This window comes from Arachis ipaensis, chromosome B3 (assembly GCF_059453495.1).
Source record: "Arachis ipaensis isolate K30076 ecotype BB chromosome B3, ASM5945349v1, whole genome shotgun sequence".
NCBI classification, from domain to species: Eukaryota; Viridiplantae; Streptophyta; class Magnoliopsida; order Fabales; family Fabaceae; genus Arachis; species Arachis ipaensis.
Genome location: NC_142438.1, coordinates 1,774,040 through 1,796,157, shown reverse-complemented (window position 1 = coordinate 1,796,157; position 22,118 = coordinate 1,774,040). Strand labels below are relative to the sequence as shown.

General features: G+C 31.3%; 4 protein-coding genes across 7 annotated transcripts; 1 reads left to right on the top strand and 3 right to left on the bottom strand.

Moving 5' to 3' along the window:
• Window positions 1-263: 263 nt before the first annotated feature.
• On the bottom strand, window positions 264-3,167 carry LOC107629364 (aldehyde oxidase GLOX-like). Its single transcript, XM_016332143.3, has 3 exons — window positions 1,778-3,167; window positions 1,245-1,536; window positions 264-910 (listed from the first exon to the last, which is right to left on the bottom strand). The coding sequence occupies exons 1-3, from the start codon at window positions 2,796-2,798 to the stop codon at window positions 484-486; spliced, it is 1,740 nt and encodes a 579-aa protein (XP_016187629.1). The 5' UTR covers window positions 2,799-3,167; the 3' UTR covers window positions 264-483.
• On the bottom strand, window positions 2,137-7,771 carry LOC107629363 (pentatricopeptide repeat-containing protein At3g53360, mitochondrial). 4 transcript variants are annotated; one of them, XR_001617951.3, is made up of 4 exons: window positions 7,617-7,765; window positions 6,178-6,250; window positions 3,476-6,038; window positions 2,137-2,671 (listed from the first exon to the last, which is right to left on the bottom strand). XR_001617951.3 is itself a non-coding variant. In XM_088509987.1 (4 exons), exons 3-4 carry the CDS (start codon window positions 5,742-5,744, stop codon window positions 3,703-3,705), a joined length of 1,941 nt encoding a protein of 646 aa, XP_088366113.1. In that variant the 5' UTR covers window positions 5,745-6,038; window positions 6,178-6,250; window positions 7,617-7,765; the 3' UTR covers window positions 3,285-3,702. The 4 variants fall into 4 exon arrangements, 3 of the variants coding, with proteins under 3 accessions (XP_088366113.1, XP_016187628.1, XP_088366112.1); XM_088509987.1 differs by lacking the exon at window positions 2,137-2,671 and having other exon boundaries at window positions 3,285-5,640; window positions 5,742-6,038; XM_016332142.3 differs by lacking the exon at window positions 2,137-2,671 and having other exon boundaries at window positions 3,285-6,038; window positions 7,617-7,771.
• Window positions 7,772-11,081: 3,310 nt separating this feature from the next.
• LOC107629365 (E3 ubiquitin-protein ligase RGLG2) lies at window positions 11,082-16,706 on the bottom strand. Its single transcript, XM_016332145.3, has 12 exons — window positions 16,237-16,706; window positions 15,249-15,517; window positions 14,467-14,551; window positions 14,237-14,377; window positions 14,031-14,144; window positions 13,850-13,947; window positions 13,548-13,627; window positions 13,372-13,477; window positions 13,132-13,259; window positions 12,716-12,905; window positions 12,540-12,596; window positions 11,082-11,373 (listed from the first exon to the last, which is right to left on the bottom strand). Exons 2-12 carry the CDS (start codon window positions 15,501-15,503, stop codon window positions 11,293-11,295), a joined length of 1,335 nt encoding a protein of 444 aa, XP_016187631.1. The 5' UTR covers window positions 15,504-15,517; window positions 16,237-16,706; the 3' UTR covers window positions 11,082-11,292.
• Window positions 16,707-20,512: 3,806 nt separating this feature from the next.
• LOC107632404 (putative ubiquitin-conjugating enzyme E2 24) lies at window positions 20,513-21,415 on the top strand. Its single transcript, XM_088509538.1, has 2 exons — window positions 20,513-20,676; window positions 20,800-21,415. The coding sequence occupies exons 1-2, from the start codon at window positions 20,513-20,515 to the stop codon at window positions 21,413-21,415; spliced, it is 780 nt and encodes a 259-aa protein (XP_088365664.1).
• The last annotated feature ends 703 nt before the right edge of the window (window positions 21,416-22,118 follow it).

The window sequence follows — 22,118 nt, the reverse complement described above, 5'->3', positions numbered from 1 at the left end:
ATTAGCCTTATATTTAATTTCTAAAATAAAGAAAAATAAGTTTATATTTAATTTTAGTTATTATTTTAAAACGAATTTGTCTGTCAATAAATTAACTGAATAGATCACACGTTTAAACTTTAATTCAAATCCTAATGTCTTATTATTATCAATGATCATCGATATGTATTTATTTTTTACATTGCATGCAATCATGAAAATTATTTATTATTATTAAATGAACGTTTGAAATTTTGACTTACACCAATTAAATTTCATATCACATCTCATAACAGAGGAGTCAATTTGATCTAACCCTAAAATAAAAAGTTGTAATAACATTGTTCATAATTAAATTGTTAACGCTCAAATAAATGGTTGGAAACAATTTTATTATCTATAATCTATAATATAATAATAATAATAATAATATCATTAGACATTTTGTATATGAGAAAACTCCCAAGTAATTAGTACTCCTAAATTGTATATTAAATGAATCAACTAACCATTATGTGTGAACCTAATCCATTGAGAAATGCTTGGAATTCCAGCATTAACAACAGTGAGCAAGTAGTAACCAGAAGGTGCAACAAAAGATGATGGTGGTGCTTCCAAAATTGCATTCACTGAACCATTTTTGCTCACAACCATTCTCTTGCACCTAAGCTTAAGCATCCTTTGATTCATGCCAAATGCATGTGTTGTAAATGGTGGTGCATATGCACTGAAAGTTACAGTATTGTTACTAATTTGCCCCTTCTTAACCACCATAAACTTCACTCTAAACTCTTTACCGTACCCAATTTGATTACCATATTCTATGGTTAAGTTCATAGGCCTCTTGTTATGGTACCTCTTGTCCATGTAGTGTGGAACAAATGCTTGGAGTCTCAATTCTGTTGGGTATGCCACATTGCGAAATATGTACCTGTTATGAATAATAATAGGAATTATACTCTAGCGTCGTTAATAGTTTGGTGTATAAACATCCCGTATTAACGCAGAATCTGGGGAGGAGCCGCACCCAAAGGGCGAATGTAGGCAGCCTAACTTAATAATTATATCGGTGGCTTATTCCACGTCTGAACCCGTAACCTTCAGGTCACACGGAGACAACTCAGTCGTTGCTCCAAGGCCTCCCTTCACCATTCTTTAATAATAATAGTGAAAATGATAATAAAAGAAACATTTTTATATTAAAATTTTCGCTTCTTAATGGTTGAGATTTCATTGTAAGTTTTATAAATTTTAAAAAGTAATACCTTGGATGAGGGTTGCCACCACCAACCAAGACCCTTCCATCAGGAAGAAGGGTTGCTGATGAATGGTGCATTCTGGCAATGCTTGTGGACTTAAGCACCTTGAACCTTTTCCCAAGTATCCTTTTGGGGTTATACAGGTATGGTTCAAGAGAAGCATTTCTTGCATTGTCAAACCCTGCACAACCATGTTTTGCTCCATTGATGATCAAAATTTGGCCAGTTGGGAGAATCAGCATGTCATGGAGGAGGCGCGGTTGCGGCATGTACTCGATGTTCCATTTGTGATGGTTACCTGCAGTGACAGATCCAAAAAATTTCCAAACACAAGTTTTTAAGTAATTTTTATCTTGACTCAAGTCAAATTAATAGAATCATGGGGAAATAGATATATGCTACTACTCATACAATCCACTAAAAGATAATTCTGAAAATTTCTAAATTAACAAATTAAATGATAAACCATAAAAATGTCACACACCACATCTTAACCCATATCAGACCAAACTATTTACACTTGAAATTCTAACTCTTACCTGTAATTACCATTCTCCCACATGATCTTAAGCCTTCTAGGAACATGCCGTCGTTAGCAGCCCTGAATGCCCCAGTAGTAGAACCACCACATACCATAACTTCCACCTTTTGGAACTTGTCCTTATGATGTAAAGGTAGCATCACAGATGAGCCTGAACTTGGATAGTTTCTTGATCCGTGTCCGGGGATCCGAGGGAATGTCTTGATCACCCGGTTCCTTCTTGCATTGAGCAGGATTGAATCACGGTTTGCGAAAATGAACAAGTTCCCATCAGATGATAAATGAAGAAAAGGATAGAGATTGTTCCCTCCTGAATTTTTGTCATTGGTTTGGTGCAAGAATGGAAGAGCAAAAGATTTTTCTTCATGATTAATTTTTGGTACAAATTCATATGTGAATACGTTTCTTCCACCAACAATAACAACTCTGTCATGTTCTGCGAGTATTTGACTAGAAGCATACCGCCGTTCATCAAAAAGGGTCTTCTTTGATTGAATCCAACCACATGTAAGATTCTTTCCACCACCACCACCACCACAGGGTCTACAGAATCTTATGCTTTTAGCTCCATTGCCATATCCACCAGTTTGCAATAGTGTTCCATTGCTAAGAAATGAACCAGAGGAACACCATGTATCAGGGTCAAGCCTCAAAGGCCTAACTTTGTTAGCAGCAATGTCATACTCTACTGAGTGTGCATAGCATGTAGGATCCACAAGATCATTGTGACTTGTGGTGCACCGTGTTCCATTGTAGCGTTTTCTTAATTTGTAACCTGATTGGCCGGCTCCGGTTTGGTCAAACATTATAACCGTGTTCCGATTGGTCAATGCCATGTGCATGCTGACCACACCAGAATTGTGAAGTAGAAGTTGCCATTGCCCTTTGGTGCCTATAGAGGAACTAGATTTTACATTGGCACCATTAATCAACACAGCACAAAAGATGATCAAGATTAAGATTGTGATAATCATGGATTTGGTGCAAGAAATTATTATGACCATTGTTTCATACACCATGTGATGATGATGCCTAGAGGGTTATGGTAATTATAAGATTTAGCAATATAAGGGTAATGTTTCATGACATTGTTTTGGTTGGGGGCGAGTAACTAGAACTAGAAGTCATGCTCTTGTAAAGAAGAAATTAATTTGACAAAATCTTAACCTAATTATCATATAGTGTATGATGATTGATTAGGATTTAATTTAATAAGAGTGGTGGTGTCTTGAAGGAAGTAAATAGCAGTTGAGTGTTTGGTGGGAATCCAATTGATTAACATAATTTTATACTCCCTCATTCATTAAATATGATACCTTATTTTTTGTTCCACAATGTCATTTTTTATTTAAAATTTATCATTATATTGTCAATTATATCCTTATATACAAATGCATTCTTAACTTTTACTACAGTAAGAAATATTTACTCCATAAAGTAATAACTAATATTGACCATTTAATATAAAGAAGAGAGACAGAAGAAAAAAGAGAATAATAGAAGAGATCATTTTTCCTATACAAAAGAAATAAGAATATCTCCAACAAAAATTTTAATAACTTACATTGATTAACATATAATTCATTGTCATATATTATATGCAACAATCTATTTAGCCCAAAGTGATATATGGCATTAAACAAGATATAACTTAGAGGCATACTGCATATCATCAATCCCAATAACTGATGCATACCTTGTTTAAGTGGAGCTTAACTCACCCCATCTGTCACATATCAGCAGCATAGTTTCAACAAACCAATATGGGATTGATCAATATTGTAAGTCCCTTGGTCCCTTAATCTGTAGTCCCGGTTTGGGATAGGTTAGTTGGGTTCTTAGTATAAGGACTTGGATGCAGGTTGTTCAATCGGGAACCAAAAAAAGCATAGCTTCGATGAAACCTTCCAACTAACTTCCTCACTAAATGTCAATGTCTAACCATTTGCAACTATCATAACCATCATCCAACATCTGCAACCATAACTCTTCAAGCATTGCGTATATTTTTTCCCTTTGAGGATGTGATGTATCATCTGAGAAGAACACATGGATCTTATCCTTGACTTCTATCCAACTCTGACCAGGAACCTTTGGTACACCTGTTTGTTTCATCAAGCTCCTTAGTTTGGCAACATCTTCCCAGTTTCCGGCAGAAGCATGAATATTGCAAAGTAACACCATTGCAGCAGAGCTGGAAGGATCAAGCTTTAGTATATTTTCTGCAGCTCGCTTCGCAATGTCAACATTACCATGAGTTTTGCAAGCAGATAGGAGAGTTTTCCACGTAGTAATATCGGGGTCAAATCCTGTTTTCATGATAAAAGTCTCTGCTTCATTCAAGCATCCAGCTCGAGCAAGCAAATCAACCATGCATGAGAAGTGCTCTCTTCTTGGTGGAATACCTAGTTCGACTTGCATGGTTTTATATAGGTGCCATCCTTCCTCCACCAATCCAATGTGACTGCATGCGCTGAGAACCCCGAGATATGTGACCTCATTAGGGTGAATACCAAACTTTCTCATTCTTCTGAAGAGATTAAGTGCTTCATGTGCAAGCCCAAATTGTGCATAACCAACAATCAAACTACTCCACGAGATAACATTTTGGTTGAGAGTTGAATCAAAAACATTTTGAGCAGATTTAAGTGATCCACACTTTGCATACATGTCAATCAATCCATTGCAGACAGAAACATCTAGCACAAGTCCACTTTTAACACTAAGGCAATGGACTTGATTCCCGGCTTCCAATGAAGCTAATTCTGCGCAAGTTCCTAATAAGTTCATTATGGTGATATTGTCAGGTCTATTTGCAGAAGAAATCATTAGTTTAAACAATCTGAAAGACTCTCCTGCTTGTTTATGCTGCAAGCAAGCTGAAAGAATTGCATTCCACGAGACTAAATTGGCATTCTCGCTTATATCTTCAAAAACATTAAATGCATCTTGTAGATTTGAACACTTCGTGTACATGGTTAGCAAAGAGTTGCAAACAGGTGCATGCTTATCGAATCCTAGTTTGATAATGTAGGAATGAATTTGCTTGCCTTGGTTGGGTGCCATCGAGCTCCCACAAGCAGAAAGTAAGGAGAGGAATGTAATGCTATCTGGGACCAATCCCGAATCCATCATCTGACAGAAAAAATATATGGATTCATTAGCATCACCACTGTCAGCAAATGCTGCAATAATTGCATTCCATGACACTAAATCAGGGCTTTCAATATGATAAAATGCAAGTTTTGCTGAAGGTAAGAATCCAAATTTTGCATACATATCTGAGAGCGAACATCCAGCAAAGGTATTCCTCCCTAAACCAAATTTAGTACATACTCCATGTATTTGCTTTCCGAATTCTGGCTCTAGCAGGCTGCTGCAAGCACTGAAAACACTGCCAAATATAAATTCATTTGGCTGATAGGAACCCTGCCTGAGCATGTCTCTGAAAAGATATAAAGCATCTATCTCATTACCGAATTGGGTAAACCCTGTAATCATGGAACCCCAAGAAATCAAATCCTTTGTAGAGATTGTAGTAAACACATCTGAGGCGTGATCAATTTGTCCAAATTTTGTATACATTGCAATAAGAGCATTTTGTGCAATCAGATGATAACCAAATCCTAATTTGATTACATGGCCATGCAGTTGCCAACCTAAAGTTATATCACCTGCAATAGAGCAAGCCTTGAGTATGCTTCCAAAGGTTAACTGGTCTGGTAAATGTCCTGATCGCAGCATTTGCAGATACATGATGATGGCATCATTCTCTTGACCGTTTTGAGAGTATCCAGAGATCATTAATGTCCATGAGACCACATTTCTCAGCTGCATTGCTTCAAAAACTTTTCTAGCATCCTTCAAAGAACCACATTTTCTATACATATTAAGAATATGATTATGCAGAACAATGTCTGGTCGATGGTTGGAATTTAGAATGTGATCATGAACTTTCCTACCATATTCAAGAGATTTAGAGTTGGTACAAGCCAGTATTAAATTCGTATATGTGCTTGGTTCTAGCTGGATACTTGAGTTCTTTATATAGAAATCGAATGCATGGAGTGCTTCTTCATAATGGTGCTGCTTGCACATCAAATCGATGTAACTGCTGCTTGATATTGGCTGTATAATAGGTTTTACGCATTTACATAAATATCGAACTTGTCCTTGAGTAATCATTGACATGGAATAATTAAAATGCAAGAGTACTAAAACTCTTGGCTAGAGCTTCCATCTTGACCTGCCTCCTCTACCTAGATGAATTCAACAGGAAGAAGCCATTAGGTTTTGATGTTTCATTGCTCACAACGATAGCAAAAAGATTAAGAAATAAAAAGGTGCCTACAAATCCAATAATAAAAAGTTGAGCAATGCTGAAGTGAAAAATGTTACCTATGATGCCAATGAGACAGACAAAATGAGATGCAATCGAATCAACATTGAAAACCAAGTGAACAGCTTCTTTCTACAAGAACCATACACAAGAATCAAATTTTTGCACTCAATGGCAATGTTAAATGAAACTGGCCAGTTTAGAATTAACCAGCGACTATATATATCCTAAAATTTGGGCAGTTAACAAAATTATAGTATTTCCTTCTCAAATGGAAATGCATGAAGATGTATATTAGCACTCTGCTAACTGAAACAAAAACATCTTTCATCTTTGTAGCAGCTTAGTGGAAAGATATCTAATTATCGAGTAAATGCTCAAGTAGTCCCTAAAATCTCACACTTGAATCAAGTTGTTCCCCGAAAAATATATTGCATCAAATTGGTGCCCAAAATTTTCACCATGAATCACGTTAGTCCCTAAGAGCACTCCAACATTGACGGTTATGTGCTCATGTGGGACTCCAATGGCTAGCTGACGCGGAGGATGACATCAAATGATTTTGTTTGACTCAAATTGGTCCCCAACCTAAATCATAAAATATAAACTAACTCCCAAAAATTAGTCTCATCCTTTACCTCTTCTCCCTTCTTTTCCTCTCCAGTGTTAAATGAAAGTATCTCTACCGCAAGTAACATAAAACTCAGCATTGAAATCAGAACTTTATACTAAAATCATTCTAACTCATCAATATTTAGACACCCACAAATTATATGCTATATCATTCACAAATTATGTACTTTAACATTCACACCACAAGAATAAAAATAAACTAGTAGCAAACCCATACTAACACTAAGAAGGCAAAAGAGCTATTGAAATATCAAACTAGAAGTAATTAAAAAGTTCCAATTTCTATCAAGCAAAGTAACAAACACATAGAGTGCTATATTACTAGATATTTGTGAACCAATTTCACGCTGCCATTGATACTTCCTATGTCATCATTTCTGCAATTTTATGACTGACAAATGAAGATTATTGACAAGCAAATCAAAGAAGGAGGCACTGACCGGTGGTGCTGAAGCAGGGAGCTAAGTTCAGCATTTACTCTCTAACTATCTAAGTTTCAAAAGCTTGAAGCTTTGCTTACTGCTACAAGTGTGGGTTTAATCTCTCAGCTTCATAGTTCACACTATCAAGGGTGATAAAAGTAGAGTTTGCAAGTAAAAGCTAAACCTATAAGCAAAACGTAAAAGCTCAAACTTTACATCTTAATGAGTAAAATCCCAACTCATTATACAAAAATCCAACTAAAAATTAAGTGCTGAATTAACAAATTTCACAACTTCTCGCAAAGTCAGAAGTAATACCAGTAATTAGTAACCCCTAAACCCTAAACACAAAATATTCATTATAGTGAAATTGAAGATGCCAAATGAAATTGAAAATGCACCGAAAAAAACAAACTTGTTAGTAAACGAGTGAAAGTATGCACCTTGAGGAAGCAATGAGGGAAAAGAGAGGGTCGACCACCGCCAGAGGCGGTTCCGATCAAGCTATTTTCTGGTCAACGGAGATACGATTAGTTGAATTTTTTTTTTTTTGGTGACTATACGATTAGTTGAATTGACCAAACTAGAATACCGATACATTGAATTATTGATTAATTAGGTAAAATAAATAATATGAAAAAGAAAATTTGACAAATTGTTTAGGCATGAAATTACATAGTGATATAGTAGTAAAAATATTTACTTTTTATAGTTATAGCGTAAATAATAATTAAAAAAATATAATTTGATGATTATATAAAAGGTAAATTATACTTTTTGTCCTTGAAGTTTACTAAAAGTTTCAAAATTACCCCTAAGTTTCAATTTGTTTTAATTTTATCTCAAAAGTTTTCGATTTGCATCAATTCTATTCTTTAAATTGACGCCGTTTAAATCAGACACAGACGTTAGTGATGTGTCCAAATAGAATGTTTGATGTGGCAAGGAAAGTCAAATTTTTAAAATACTTATGTGTGAGTAACCCAAGTATATCAATTAGCTTCCTTTTTCAAACATAACCCATTTGTCTTCCGTTTGACACAAAAGGAACATAACCAGAAAAACAAAGTCACACAAAGAAACTTGGTGGGTGGTCAGACGTTGCGCCGTGGTCTTCAGTTCGCCACGGCGACGTGCAGGACGATGCAAGTGGCAATGCCGTCGAGACTGAGGGAGGAGTTTGGGATAGGGTTTAGTCATCAACGAGGGAGTCTGAGATAGCACCGTTGTGATCAAGGTTTCTAATGAGGTAGGCCACCATTTAATTTTGAAATTGCATGTTTGAATGGTTAGAATTTAGGCATTTTTTTATCACTCTAGATTGTTGTTAGAATTCATCACAGGGGTAGGTTTTGTAGTGATAAAGGTAAAACTGAGTATATTGATGGTGAGGTGACAACAGTTGATTGGTGTGACCGAAATAGTTGGAGTGTTATAAAGACTTATGATGTGGTTGGAAAATTTGGGTACATTGCTGAGAACATTGGGATACTGTGGTATAAAGATACTGAGTTAGGATTAGAAGGGTTGAAGTTGTTGAAAGGTGATGAAGAAGCAATGGAAATGACAAATATAGGAGTTGAAAATAAGGTGATTGACTTGTATGTGGTGTATAAGACTTCAGTCCCTCATAATTTCTGTTATGACATTGGTTATTTAGATGTTGGGGATGGGAGCAAGGTTGTTGAAAAAGAGTATGTGGATGTTGATGGTGGGTCAAGTAATATTAGAGAGGCCCAAAATATTAAAGTAGAGGCTCAAGGTGGAAGGGTGGATACGGAAGCCCAAATGCAGAGATTAGTTGATGTCCACTTAAATATTGAAGAAGTGGTTCAGAATGTTGGTGATGGGACAATAGTGAAGAAGAGGATGACACTGATGATCTAGATTATGAGGTTGATTCTAATCTTCATTTTAGTGATAGTGAAGATGATTATTGTGGTGATGATGGGCTATTTGATGTTGATATAATTTTTGGGGAGATGTACCAAAACATAAAGAAGTCTAAAAAAAAGTAAGAGTGTTGTTGAGAAATTAAAGAAAACTCAAAAGGTGGCTGTTGGAAAGAAAAAGAGAAAGAGCTCTCATTTAAGCGATGATGAAGAATTGAACAGTGATGAGTTAGAGGAATTATCGAGTGAGGATGATGAAGTCAGCAAAAAAAATTTTCCGTTCACAAAGAATTGAAGGATATGAGCAATTATAAGTGGGAAGCTAGAACTCTCTATGCAACAAGAGAGGAGTTCAAGAAAGCTGTGAGAATATAATTTTGGGGATTTACTTTCCTTGCCACATCAGACATTCTATTTGGACACATCACTAACGTCTGTATCTGATTTAAACGACGTCAATTTAAAGGATAGAATTAATGCAAATCGAAAATTTCTGGAATAAAATTGAAACAAATTGAAACTTAGAAGTAATTTTAAAACTTTAGTAAACTTCAGGAACAAAAAATAACTTTACCCTTATATAAATTATTCTATGCTATTTAGTGTATTAAAATAAACTTATAAAAAACTTATTTTAATTTTAGATTAATGCTTAAAAATATTGAGTCAACTTCAATGATTTAGAAAGATGTGATTGATATAATAAAAAATTAAGTCTATTTTTTTACTAAAATCTAAATCAAGAATATAATTTTACCATCTTAACTTATTTTATATTTTATTTTTATTACACATATTTAATTAATAACAAAATGAATTAATAAGCATATTAATACCTATCAATTCACTACCATTAATAATATGGTAGTTTTAGGGAATAGGAACAGAAACAATGACATTTAGAATTTTGGAAATATTGACTTTTTGTGAAATATTTGTGAAAAGCTAAGCTATTCACATATTTGATCATGGTATATGGGCAAAGCAAAATTACCCTCTAAGCCATTTTATACATTATATTATATTATATCATGAGTTTAATTTTGATGTATTAATAATATAAAATATTTTATACAATTATATAATCACATTCGTTCTTCTATATGATTATTTACACGGTCAATGAAAATAATAATTATTTTTAATAATATGACATTACGTAATTAGATGCAAGTATAAAATTATTTTACACTGGTAGTATATTAATATAATTTAGTCTATTAAGGGCTCGTTTGGAAAATTTCAAAAGTAACTTTTTTTAATTTGTGACTTATGAAAAGTAGTAGTATTAAATTGTATGTTTCTAAGAAACTATTTAAAAACCTACAGAAAAATTAAAAAAAAATAACTTTTTTTTATAATAAAAAGCTTTTTATTACATTTCTTTTAAAATAAATATTTTTAAAACTAAAAATCTAAACACAAATTAACTTATTTATAAGCTACTTTTAATATAGATATTTATTATTTAAATTATTTTTTCAAAAAAAACTTAATTAAGATGTTTCCATACCTAAGTCCATTAGGAGAGACATTTACTTTTCTTAAAGTGTATTATTGAGTCAATGAAAAGTTATTTGTGGATAAGATAATAAGTTAGTGTAAGCTCTCACCTGCATATTACTATATTAGGGTTGTTCATCAATAAATATATAAAGCACTCATAAATTAATGTACAAAAATACAAAAACAACCTTGTCCAACTCATCATGTTTCATGTCATATCCCATCACTAAATTAGTGTCCCCATTATTCACTAGTGAAATTTAAGGATTTTTGGTATCCAAATAATTCACACAACTATGTTGTTCCACCGACAATGTTAGATGGCTTGGGAAAAAATATATTTTATAGTGATTCTAATTATTATAAAACTTAAATTATATTTAAAAAATATAACTAAAATTAAAATCACTTTTTTATTTAATATTATTTTTTAAAATTAAAAAATAAAAATACAATTAAATTAAAAAATTATTAAATAATTAAATCTCTACCTAATGAGGGGCAAGGAGCATTATGTTGAATGATGAACCACCACATGTAAATGAAATATAAAAATAAGCCAAAAGCATAGATTTGTTGAACCAATAAATACCAAAATATTTACAAATAAGGACCTGAATAAGCAATATTTTGTTGCCCATCCCTACTTACACACCTTCTCACCAAGAAAGTTGCACACAATCCTTTCTTTTTTTCTTAAAAAAAATTGAGATATATAACATTAATAAAGTTTAATTCTTGTGTCAATAGTACTCCTGCATATGGGGCATAATTCAAGCTCTTGTCCACATTCACAGCATGTCTGCAATGCAAATTACCAAAAATAATTCAAAAAAAATAATAATAAAAAAAGAATTATAGCAGGCTCATTCAATCATGTCTAACAAGCTCTAAAAATATTCACAATCAATTATTAATTAATTTCAGTTATAGCATTAGGAGGTTATACATAAAGGTTAAATTACACAGTTGATCCCTACACTTTCAGTGAAATTGCAAATTGGTCCCTACACTTTAAAAGTTTGTAATTGAGTCCTTAAAGAGAATTAAAATTTGCAATTTAGTCCCCATCGTTCAAAAAGTGTTTGATTTAACAGAATATTTTCAATATATTCTCTATTTTAACAGAATATTCTCAGTATAAGAATATTCTGTTAAATCAACACTTTTTGATCGGCTTGGGACTAAATTGCAAATTTTAATTCTCTTTAGGGACCCAATTACAAACTTTTAAAATGTAAGGACCAATTTACAATTTCACTGAAAATGTAGGGACCAACTATGTAATTTAACCATTCATAAAATAAGAAAAATGAGTGATTGTGTATGATCATGATAATTGTCTTAGAAAAGAAATACAAAGACACTGACTGAAGATAGAAAACACAATTGGGATAGAAGATTCAAATTTCTTGTCTTTGTATTTCTCTCTCAGACAAAACAACTATGCTCCGTGTATACAAAAAATTAGTCATTTGTTGAAAATACATGTTAAAATACAAAAATACATATTGAAAGTGTGTAAAACAACATATGTAGTTATATACAAATATATAGTAGCTGATTTTTAGTGTACACGTAATATTTTTGTATATCAAAAGTCCAAAACACGCAAAATGCATCTATCGTGTTTAGACTAAGAAATTGCGACGGAAAAGTGGAAACCGTGACGACAGAATACAACAACGAAGCTTTATCCCACTAGGTAGAATCGGCCGTGAAGACAGAACACTAAGACAAAAATTTACGTTTTTGGTTGCCATCAAACGAGATACAAAATAATTTTCTTTCGTAATTTTGTCCCTACACAATCCAAACACTCCCGGAAAAACCAAAGACGAAAACAAAGATGATATCTTAATTTTCTATCTCGAGACACTTATCAAACAGTCTAATGATACGCCACGAGCATGAAAGTTTTTCTCGTGTCATGCATGCGAGAAAGCATTGAATCGAGTGGATTCTTACCTGATGCCCACAACCAAATGCCATGTTCTTGGGATCAGTAAGACAAATGGGACAAAGCTGCAAGGATCATCACATTATAATGAAGGTTCAGAGTAATGGTAATTCACAAGGAAAGTTGAAAGTAAGATACAAAAGCAAGAGAGAGAGTAATAAAGTGTGTTCAACTGTCCAAGTACCTGATTATCAGATGCAGAAGTCGCAGGAGGATGTGCGGGAAAGACATCATCGTGTCTTTGACTGTGAGATGGCGCAGTGGGGCGGAAACTGTTTTGTCGCGAAGCTTTCGGAGAGTTATAAGATGGCGTATTGGAACCATATAGCGGCGGTGGTAGAGCAATCCTGTCTATATCTTTCCCTCTGCGAGCACTGCTCAAGAAATAATAGGATGTAAATGACTTCGTTATGCGAAGCTTGCAAAAGGCTACTACTCCCTCCGTTACGAAATATACATCACTTTCACTTTTGGTAAATTGGAAATTCAATGTATTCGGATACAATTTACACCGGATACATTAGTTTTCCGTTATACCAAACAAATGAAAGTGACATTTATTTTGAAAATTAAGTTAAAAAAAAGGGTTAACTTCATTACCCCAATATATTAAGTTCTAGTGTTGCCTTGTACTGAGAGGGTATTTCCATCAAAGCAGCAAGTGCAAACTCTGCTTCCTTACGTGATCGATCCATGTTCTTTGACATTATTTCCGTAAAATTCACAAACTATGGAAGGAATAATTTTACAAAAAAGAAGGGTGGAAATTAAGTTTAACATTAATAGAAATATAAATGAATTGTGAACCACGAAACTGATAACTTCGGAGGCGATGCATACCTGGAAATTATCAAATGCTCGGGCAGGGATGTTATCATCAAATTGTCTCATCATGTCCCACGGCCCGTCGCCAACTCCAACCAGAATGATCGATAAGGGATATTCGCTGTCAACAAGCACGTTTTAGAAATATGATAACCAAAACAATGAATAAAGTGAAACAGTTAGATAAGTACCTTGCTTTCACAATAGCTTCTACCGTGTTCTTTTCTTGTGCACTCAATTGACCACGCTCGGTATCAACACTTCTTGTTACCTGCAACAAGTAGCAATCCTCAATATTTCGATATGAAAACTCTAATGTTATTTATCAGCAGCCACATATAAGAAGCGAGACTGAGAACTAAAACCTTATGCATTAAGAGGGAATACGTAAAAAATGATTTAACAGAAAACCACTTAGATTAAGGAATTCGGTGTATGCTATTTGTGTAAATCACTTTTATTATTTTCAAATTCAATTTGAAAAAGATTGTACCTGTCCATCAGCTATGATCAATAAGACATGGTACTGGCCTCCACTTTGCTCAACAATGGAGACTGCCATCTCAATAATTGGGGCAAATGATGTCGGTCCTGTCGCATGTTGGAAGGCAAAAACGGCATAAAAAAGGGGCAAACTAAGAATGCTAAAAAAAATGAAATGAAGCTTAACTGACCTGCAAGCCTTAATTGAGGGACTAATTCTCGATATCGTGACAACACTTCTTCAAATCCGTGACAAAATCTATCATCCGGGTAGAAACTAAAAACTTCTTGGTCATGTGTCGATGCTGCCAATATGTAAACGTGCACACACAATGTAACTCACAAGAACATTAACTATTGGATTTTAAAGAGATCATAACAGTGTTTCTCGAATTACCATCACCGAACCCAAAACAAGGAATCAGGTTATCCTCATCGAAGGAAGACAATGTTTTCCCAATGATAGATATAGCTTGTTCGTATGGATTTTGCTCGTGACCAATGTGATGCAAGCATCTCCTTTGAAATGATCTTCCACCTGGTCAAAACGACAAGCTATGCACGTTGAAGCAAAACAAGCAGGAGAAAATAGAAAATAGAAAAGAGAGAAGTCGAGCGAATCAAAACCTGTCCACTCGTTGCTCTTTGTAAAATCAATACCAACAATGAGGTTGGAAGATTCTAGGCCAGCACCTGCCAGAGCATCGGTTACCTTCAAATATGAAAATTTAATTCAAAATGTCAGAAACAGAAAACAAATTAATTTAGAATAACTAAGGCTAAAATCCAAAAACAAGAACATCTTTACATCCTCCAACACAATGCCGAAACGAAACGAATAGCTATGTACAAAAAGATGGCCAATGTGAAACAAGATGTATGTACAAAACTTGCACCAAATAGACGAGAGATGATTTCTTGTACCAAATCCGGCACCAACTTTATAATAACAATTTCAAGTAACAACTAAAAGCAACAGTCGCAAGACCGAAAAATAGGAGTTCCCCTCAAACTTTAGAAGATTTCTAAGCAATTTGATAGCAATGGCAATAATGTTCCGAAATAATTCATGACCTGAAGAGCTGAACACCTAAACAGATTCTTGTTTCTCAAAAACTTACATAAAAGTGCATGAGTTCCAACATGACCAATTTCAAAGTTACCAAACTCGAGAGTACACCTGTATTCGTGAAGTATAGTTTAATTGGATTGTAAAACTAAACTTGTAAATAAAATTAACTCGAGAGTTTGATAACCTTGACCAGTTTCATTTTTCGGCACAACGCCAAAAAATCTTTCTAGAGATGCCAATTATCATGCAATTTGCAAACAAGAACCGAGTTATTCTGCAACGACAACCCTGAAAATCGTTCTAGAGATACCAGCAGAGACTAGGGAGATAAAATTACCTGCTCCAAGCTATGATAATTGTCATCTATCCTCGAATACTTCCTATCCAACCTCTTCTTCTGCTCCGCGGGACGGCCACTCCCGCTGCCACCATAGCTTTGAGATGTGTTGCCATGATATTGATAACCCTGAGGCCCATGATACTGAGGGTTTTGTGCATAAGAAGGTGTTTGATATTGAGGGTACCATGAATTTGAATTCGACCTCGTGGTTGAACGCCTGGAACTACTTCTTTTAGAACTTGATCCACCCATAGAGATTCTTTATCCTGCAGATAAATTCAGAAGCCCCATGAAATGAAATCATTAAAAATCAAATCTTTTTAACTCTAAAAGCTGTGTCTTATCAAGCTAAAGAGATCAAAGACACATTTTTTTAGCTCTTAAGGAAAATCTAAGTAACTTTTTTTCCCACATTATTATAAAAATAATGAAAATCACAATTCACATAAAGCAAAAGTCAAAACAACACCCCAATTTGCATTTTAATAATAAACTTGTTTTTCAATTTTCAAGCTAAATTCTTTATCTTGCAGAATATTCAGCAATACAATAAAAACAATCAAAGATCAAATCTTTAAGAACTGTACTGCACTTTTTCAAGCTCAATCTAAGTTAAATTAAAAAAATAACACTTTTTTTTTCTCTCCCTAACTTAAAAAATTCATGAAAATCACAATTCACATTATGCAAAAGTCAAGATACACCCCAATTTGCATTATAATAATAAACTTGATTTTCATTTTTTTTTTTTTCAAATCATGAAAACTACACAAAAGAATCCCATGATTTCTATTTCAATCCCTTTTCACATTAGTTCCAAAACTCTTACATACCAAACCCCTTTTTTTTTTCCCTTTTTGTAGAAAAAAAAAAAAGAAGACACTTTTGAAAACTTTGACATCAGAAACAGAAAAGCTGACAAATAAAGCAAGCAAAAAATGAGAAAAAAATGAAAATGCATAAGGAAAATAAAGAAAGATTATACCTTGAAGAGGTGGGTAAGAGAGAATGAAATGAAAAAGCATAACACACTAACAAAGATCGAAGCTTTTGGTGTGTTTGAGTGTCTTCAGTGCACTGGATTTAGAGATAGAAGCAATGGATATGTTTATGTTATTGTTTTTATGCTGCAAACAAAACAAAATGTTTGATTTTGATTGATTGGTAAGTGGTGGAGAGAGGTTGTTGCTTCCACGAAGTTTCTCTTAGCACTTCACTTTTCACTCACTCACTTTGTTAGGCAAAAAAAAAAAAAAAAGAAGATTAAAAAGGAAAACAAAGAAGAAAAAAAAAAACTAAAATTATAAAACTGTTTATTGTTGTTGTTTGTTGTTTCTTGCTAGCTTCTTTTAAATATTGCTTAATCATATTAAAATGTTGCTTAATGCTTAGCACCCAGGTTTTGATTTGCGTTCTTATCAAGCGGTGTAGGGATTAGGCCCTTAGATTGGGATTAGGGGTGTTTGAGGTTTTATCTAATTATATTTTAAAGCAAAAAAAAAAAAATTTTTTTCAAAATTAAGAACGAGACTTGAAGTCAAATTCAAAATACTTAAATAAAAATAAAAATGTTATGTCATTTGAATTTAAAATATTTTTTTTATTAAAGATAAGATTTAAGAGACTCGAATCCGTAACTTCTTAATTGAGTATGCGGAGATTATACTATTTGAGTTATTACTCATTGGCTTTGAATTCGAAATACTTAAATAAAAATAAAAAAGTTATGTCATTTGAATTATAATTCGTTAACAAAAATAAATGTCATTTATATAATATAAAAATAAATAATGTTACTTTATTTTGATAATTTTGTATAATAATTTTTTTATTGTTCATAAAATTCTGGACTCGTAAAAAAAATAAGGTCAACATTCAGTGTTTAAAATAAATTTTTTATTAGTTAAAATAGTATGTTCTAATAAAATTAAAAAATTATAAATTCAACTCTTAGAGTTGAGAAAATACTTTTTTATAGATTATGTTTTATAAAAAAACATTTTGAAAAAGAAAATATATATACCAAAATTCTCTTGTATTTCTATTATATATAGTAAGTATATAGTATAGGTAAAGATGATAATATCTAAATTTAAATAGAAATTAATTTATATTGGTCAAATAATTAATTCGTTTGTTTATTTAAATAAATATTGAGAATTTGAATGATATTTGATGTATATAATAATTCATTGAATTCAAAGTAAAGTAATCTTTAACTTATTAAATTAGTAGATATTCAGAGAAAAAATTAAATTTAAATAGTTAATTAAATTTGATTTTCAAATAAATGATGATATGGCTTGTTCATGTGTTTTGATTTGGTTGATTTGACCAAATTTAACTACATAAATTTGTAAATTCGTTTTATTTTTTTGAAAGAATTTCAAGTGTACCAGAAATACCGATGTTTTAGTTATTTTAACCGTTGATTTGAATTATAAAAAATATATATAATATATATTAATTAAAATTAACGGTTAAAACAATTAGAATACTAATGTTCTCGGTATACTTAAAATTTTTCCTATTTTTTTTATAATAAATTTGGTTAAAAATTATTTATCATGGGTTTTCTTGGATTATTCATCAAAATATGGAAAAAAAATTTCCCTCTCTTTGTTTCTATTATTAGTGTTACATATATTATATTATTTTATCTTTAATTATTAAATTAAAATCTCATATGCATATCAATTAGTGGGAATTGAACTCCCATGATTCAGGGAATTGGTCAAACTTCGACTAACTACATCCTATTTATTGGCTTTGAAGAACTATAATTTTCATTTTGATGAATATGAAGTGTGTAAAACACTAAAACTTTATGAAGAAAATAGTGTGGCAAAAAAAAAAAAAAACACTTAAGAGATGATCACTCCTGATAATTTCAAAAGTTCAAAGATGAATTATTATTTATTTAAAATATAAATCTATCGTAAAAAATGTTAACAGATAATCTATTATTTTTGTTCATTATAATATATTTAAATCTAAATATGTTGCTGTCGTATTCATTATTTTTTATTGAAAATATATAGGAATTAGTTTCTAATGAGTCAATATTAACTATTTTTTATAGTAAAATTATTTTTTAATTTTTTGGATTTAGAATTTAAATTTAAAATTTACAATAAAATATTTTTAAATTTGGAATTTAAAATTTAAAATTTAAAAAAATTAGTTAATGTGGTAGACGAAAAAAAGGTAGCTCTCTCCCTCTATCTTTCGTTATATTCATCAGTAGAAGCACTTAAGAAGTTATTTGACTTATAACTTAATAATAATGATAATGATTACTATAATAACAACAATAATGGTAGGTACGGGTTAGATAAACTATTATAAAATTGTGTTTTGAGATGATTAATTCTTTTTTTTTTCACAAATTACTAAGATAAAACAAGGACTGAATTATGTTGATGATTTTATCAAATACATGTAGATAGATATAAATAGAAAAATATTATTTAATTCAATTTCTCTTCTTTCTACTATATTTTCTAAACAAATTAAATAACATTTTTATTATTCGAAATAAAAAAGTCTTCTAAAGTTTATAATTACCTTTTATTTTTAACAAAATAAATTATTTTAACAACAATAATAATAATGTTAGAAAGTCATTTTCTCGTGAAAAATATATATACAACATCAAATGCACACATTAATTATTGATTTTTTTTAAGACTTGACATGCATGTGCATCCATAAGTCCACAACATCATGTTTTCACTTTTTTTTTTATTTGTTTATTTAATGATTTACATTTATTATAGATGGGTGTGGTTGGATTGGGATACCATGGGCGTTGTTTGTTTTACTTTTTGGTTTGTCACATATCAAATATGATTGATATGAGTGTATGTATGATAATGATATATGATACAATAATACGCCAATACGGTTCTTCTGTTTTTGAATGAATCAAAAATTGAAAATAATTTAAAAAAAAATGAAAATTTGAAAATAGCTTCTCATATAAATATAAATAGGACTGGCAATGTATACCTTACCCGCAGATATCCAATTCAGACCAACTCGTTCGAATAGAGTTATTTACCTGACCCATTACGGGTAGAGTAGGGGGCGGTGCAGATTTATTTGCGGGTAGTACAAATTCAAGGTATACCCTACCTTACTCTATCCGCACTCCTAATATATTATATAATATATATGTAAAAGTTATGTATGTAGTAAAGAAAGTGAATGTTGAAGTCGCAATCTTCCTCTTATAAAAACTTGAAATAACCACTAAATTAGTTGATGATTATATTATTTGTAATTTTATGTTAGATTTCTTTAAGATATATTGTTTTTAATTTGAAATTAGTTTTTTATTTTTTACTTTATTAATATGTATAAAATTTGAAATGGTTGAATTTATATTTGTTTAAAATTTTTTTATTTTTCTGTGGATAGATTCAAGTATGGTAGGATTTAGAACTTTAGGATATGAGTAGGATTAGAGTTGAAAAATTCTCAATCCGCAAATAAAATAAAATAAAATTAAAAAAAATTAATTCACAAGTAGAATTAAGATAGAATCCAAACCCTACTCTACTCTATCCTATCCGTTGTCAGTCCTATCTATAAGGACGCTAGCTATCACAAATTCGCAATACAATAATTAAGAACTGAAATTCAATTTCAAACCCACTACTAGTAGTTATTGTGAGCACTTCATTTTAAATTCACTCTAAGATAAGATTAGATATCTATTTTCTTTCTATTTTGATTTTTTAAAAAAAAGGAAAACTTAAATTTGTTTTCCAATTATTAAAGTATATATCTATTTTCTTTTTATTTTGATTTTGAAAAAAAAAACTTAAATTATTCGTCTTTAATTATTCATGAAAACAAATTAATGACACAAGAAAAATGAAATTCATGAAATATTTAAACGCGTAACGTGGTATTCATTTAATTTTAAAGCAAATAAATATAGTATCCAAATAGATTTAGTTAGATTAGAATCTAATCTTTTGTTAAGATTTAAATTTAAATAACAAAAATGTTATTTTTTCATTAATTATTTAAATTTAAACACTTTTTCGATAATATATCATCTATCTAATCTTAATCAGAATCAGATTCAGATTCAGATTCAAATTCAGATTCAGGTTGCTTTAAAAAGAGTTCGAAAGTAATATTCATGACTGTCTTTTTACTTAAACAATTTCTTATTTTGTTCCATTCTTTTCTAGTTGTTGTTTGATTTTCTTTTCGGTCACATTTGAAGCAAACAATTTTTATCAATCATGGAGGAAGAAAGCAAATTAGCATTAGAGAAGCCAAAGGAAGAACAAAAAATGCTAGTTGCACAAATTTACAGAGAGATTGAAGAATTACAAGATGAACTTGAGATGAATTTTTGGAAGATAAAGAATTTCGACAAGGTACAATCTTCTCCGACTGATCATCGGTTTTTTAGTCACGACAACTTCCTTAAGTATCACATTAGTGAAAAAATTTCTCTAAATTTCATAATTAGGAGAGAATGGGAAGTATTAGATTTAAATCTAATTAACTCTTCCATTTATGTTAGGGTTTATGAGTCAAGACCTTATCTTATGAGAGCTATAATTAAAGGTCCTCCTAATACCATTTATTATAACGCATTATTTTGCTTCGACATATGTTTTACTTGTGATTACCCTAATCAACCTCCTAAACTTTTCTACCATTCTTATGACTATGATTTGAATCCAAATTTGAAAAAGAATGGAAAAGTCAACCTACCACACTCTAAGAGAAAATGTTCTTCTTCAAATCCATTTAGAATATTAGATATACTTGTCACTATTCAAGGGTTTCTCAATGATGAGTTTTCAAGGAATAAAAAAAATGTTCTAATTATTAGAACATGGGAGGCCATGCTTGTGATGTTAGAGTCACCATTGGAGGGTTTTGAAATCTTGGTTAAGGGACATTTTAGAACTCAAGCCCATGAAATTCTTAGAAACTTTAAGAATTATATGGATTCTAAGGATGAAATTATGAACAAGCTCTTCTTGAAGCTCATCAAGGCGTTTGAAGCTAATGGAACTTATTGTAAGCATCATTATAATAATCAAGTTCTTAATCATGATTATGAGGAAGCAAAGTGCAACAACGTCACGAAGAAAAATGGATACTCCAAATTGCCATTGTGTATTATGTAAATAATAGAGATTTTAATTTGTTGCTTTATGTTATTGTTAATGTGCAAATTGGAATTGAGATTAGTTAAAGTTACGATTTTTTCTTTTCTAATATCATAGTGAATGTTTTTGGGTTTATAAAATTTGATAATGAAAAGGAAAAAAATCCATTTTTTTTACTATTTTTAAAGAAAGACCAAAATATGAAGATAGGTTAATGAGAAAATATATCTGTGAATTGCGTAGTTTATAATAAGCAAAAATATTATATAAATACGCGATTAAATGAAAATACTACTTTATATAGAACTATCAAAACCTTGGCTATGGCTTTTCTCTAATATTAACGCAATATTTTCTCAATTCAATTTTTATCTATTTTTATCAACAATCACCTGATTTTAAAAATACAGCTTCTAATTATTCTTGTTGATATTTTTATCAACAATCACCTGATTTTTAGTATTTTTTTTACTAAGTTTTAATTTTTTTTTATCAAATTTTCATTTATTTTATTATAATATAAATATTTTTGTTTGAAACTTTTTCTTTGATGTTCTCTATTAATAGTTATTGGACACTGGACATTCATCTTAACTTGCTATCTAGAATAAAATTACATATCCATTTTCTTTCTATTTTAATTTAAAAAAGATTTCTTTCAAATTTAAGTGCAATTCGAAACAAAATTTATGAATATTCAGATGTGTGATGTGGTAATTAT

Bases quoted from the DNA above. Each gene is read 5' to 3' on its own strand.
- LOC107629363 (XM_016332142.3), bottom strand. From the start codon at position 5,970: ATGTCAATGATTACTCAAGGACAAGTTCGATATTTATGTAAATGCGTA.
- LOC107632404 (XM_088509538.1), top strand. From the start codon at position 20,513: ATGGAGGAAGAAAGCAAATTAGCATTAGAGAAGCCAAAGGAAGAACAA. The intron at 20,677-20,799 runs GTTTTTTAGTCA...CATTTATGTTAG, and splicing joins TCTTCTCCGACTGATCATCG to GGTTTATGAGTCAAGACCTT.
- LOC107629365 (XM_016332145.3), bottom strand. From the start codon at position 15,503: ATGGGTGGATCAAGTTCTAAAAGAAGTAGTTCCAGGCGTTCAACCACG. The intron at 13,478-13,547 runs GTACTTATCTAA...GCTTGTTGACAG, and splicing joins GAAGCTATTGTGAAAGCAAG to CGAATATCCCTTATCGATCA. The intron at 11,374-12,539 runs GTAAGAATCCAC...TTTGCATTGCAG, and splicing joins CATTTGGTTGTGGGCATCAG to ACATGCTGTGAATGTGGACA.
- LOC107629364 (XM_016332143.3), bottom strand. From the start codon at position 2,798: ATGGTGTATGAAACAATGGTCATAATAATTTCTTGCACCAAATCCATG. The intron at 1,537-1,777 runs GTAAGAGTTAGA...CTGTCACTGCAG, and splicing joins TGGGAGAATGGTAATTACAG to GTAACCATCACAAATGGAAC. The intron at 911-1,244 runs GTATTACTTTTT...TATTCATAACAG, and splicing joins GGTGGCAACCCTCATCCAAG to GTACATATTTCGCAATGTGG.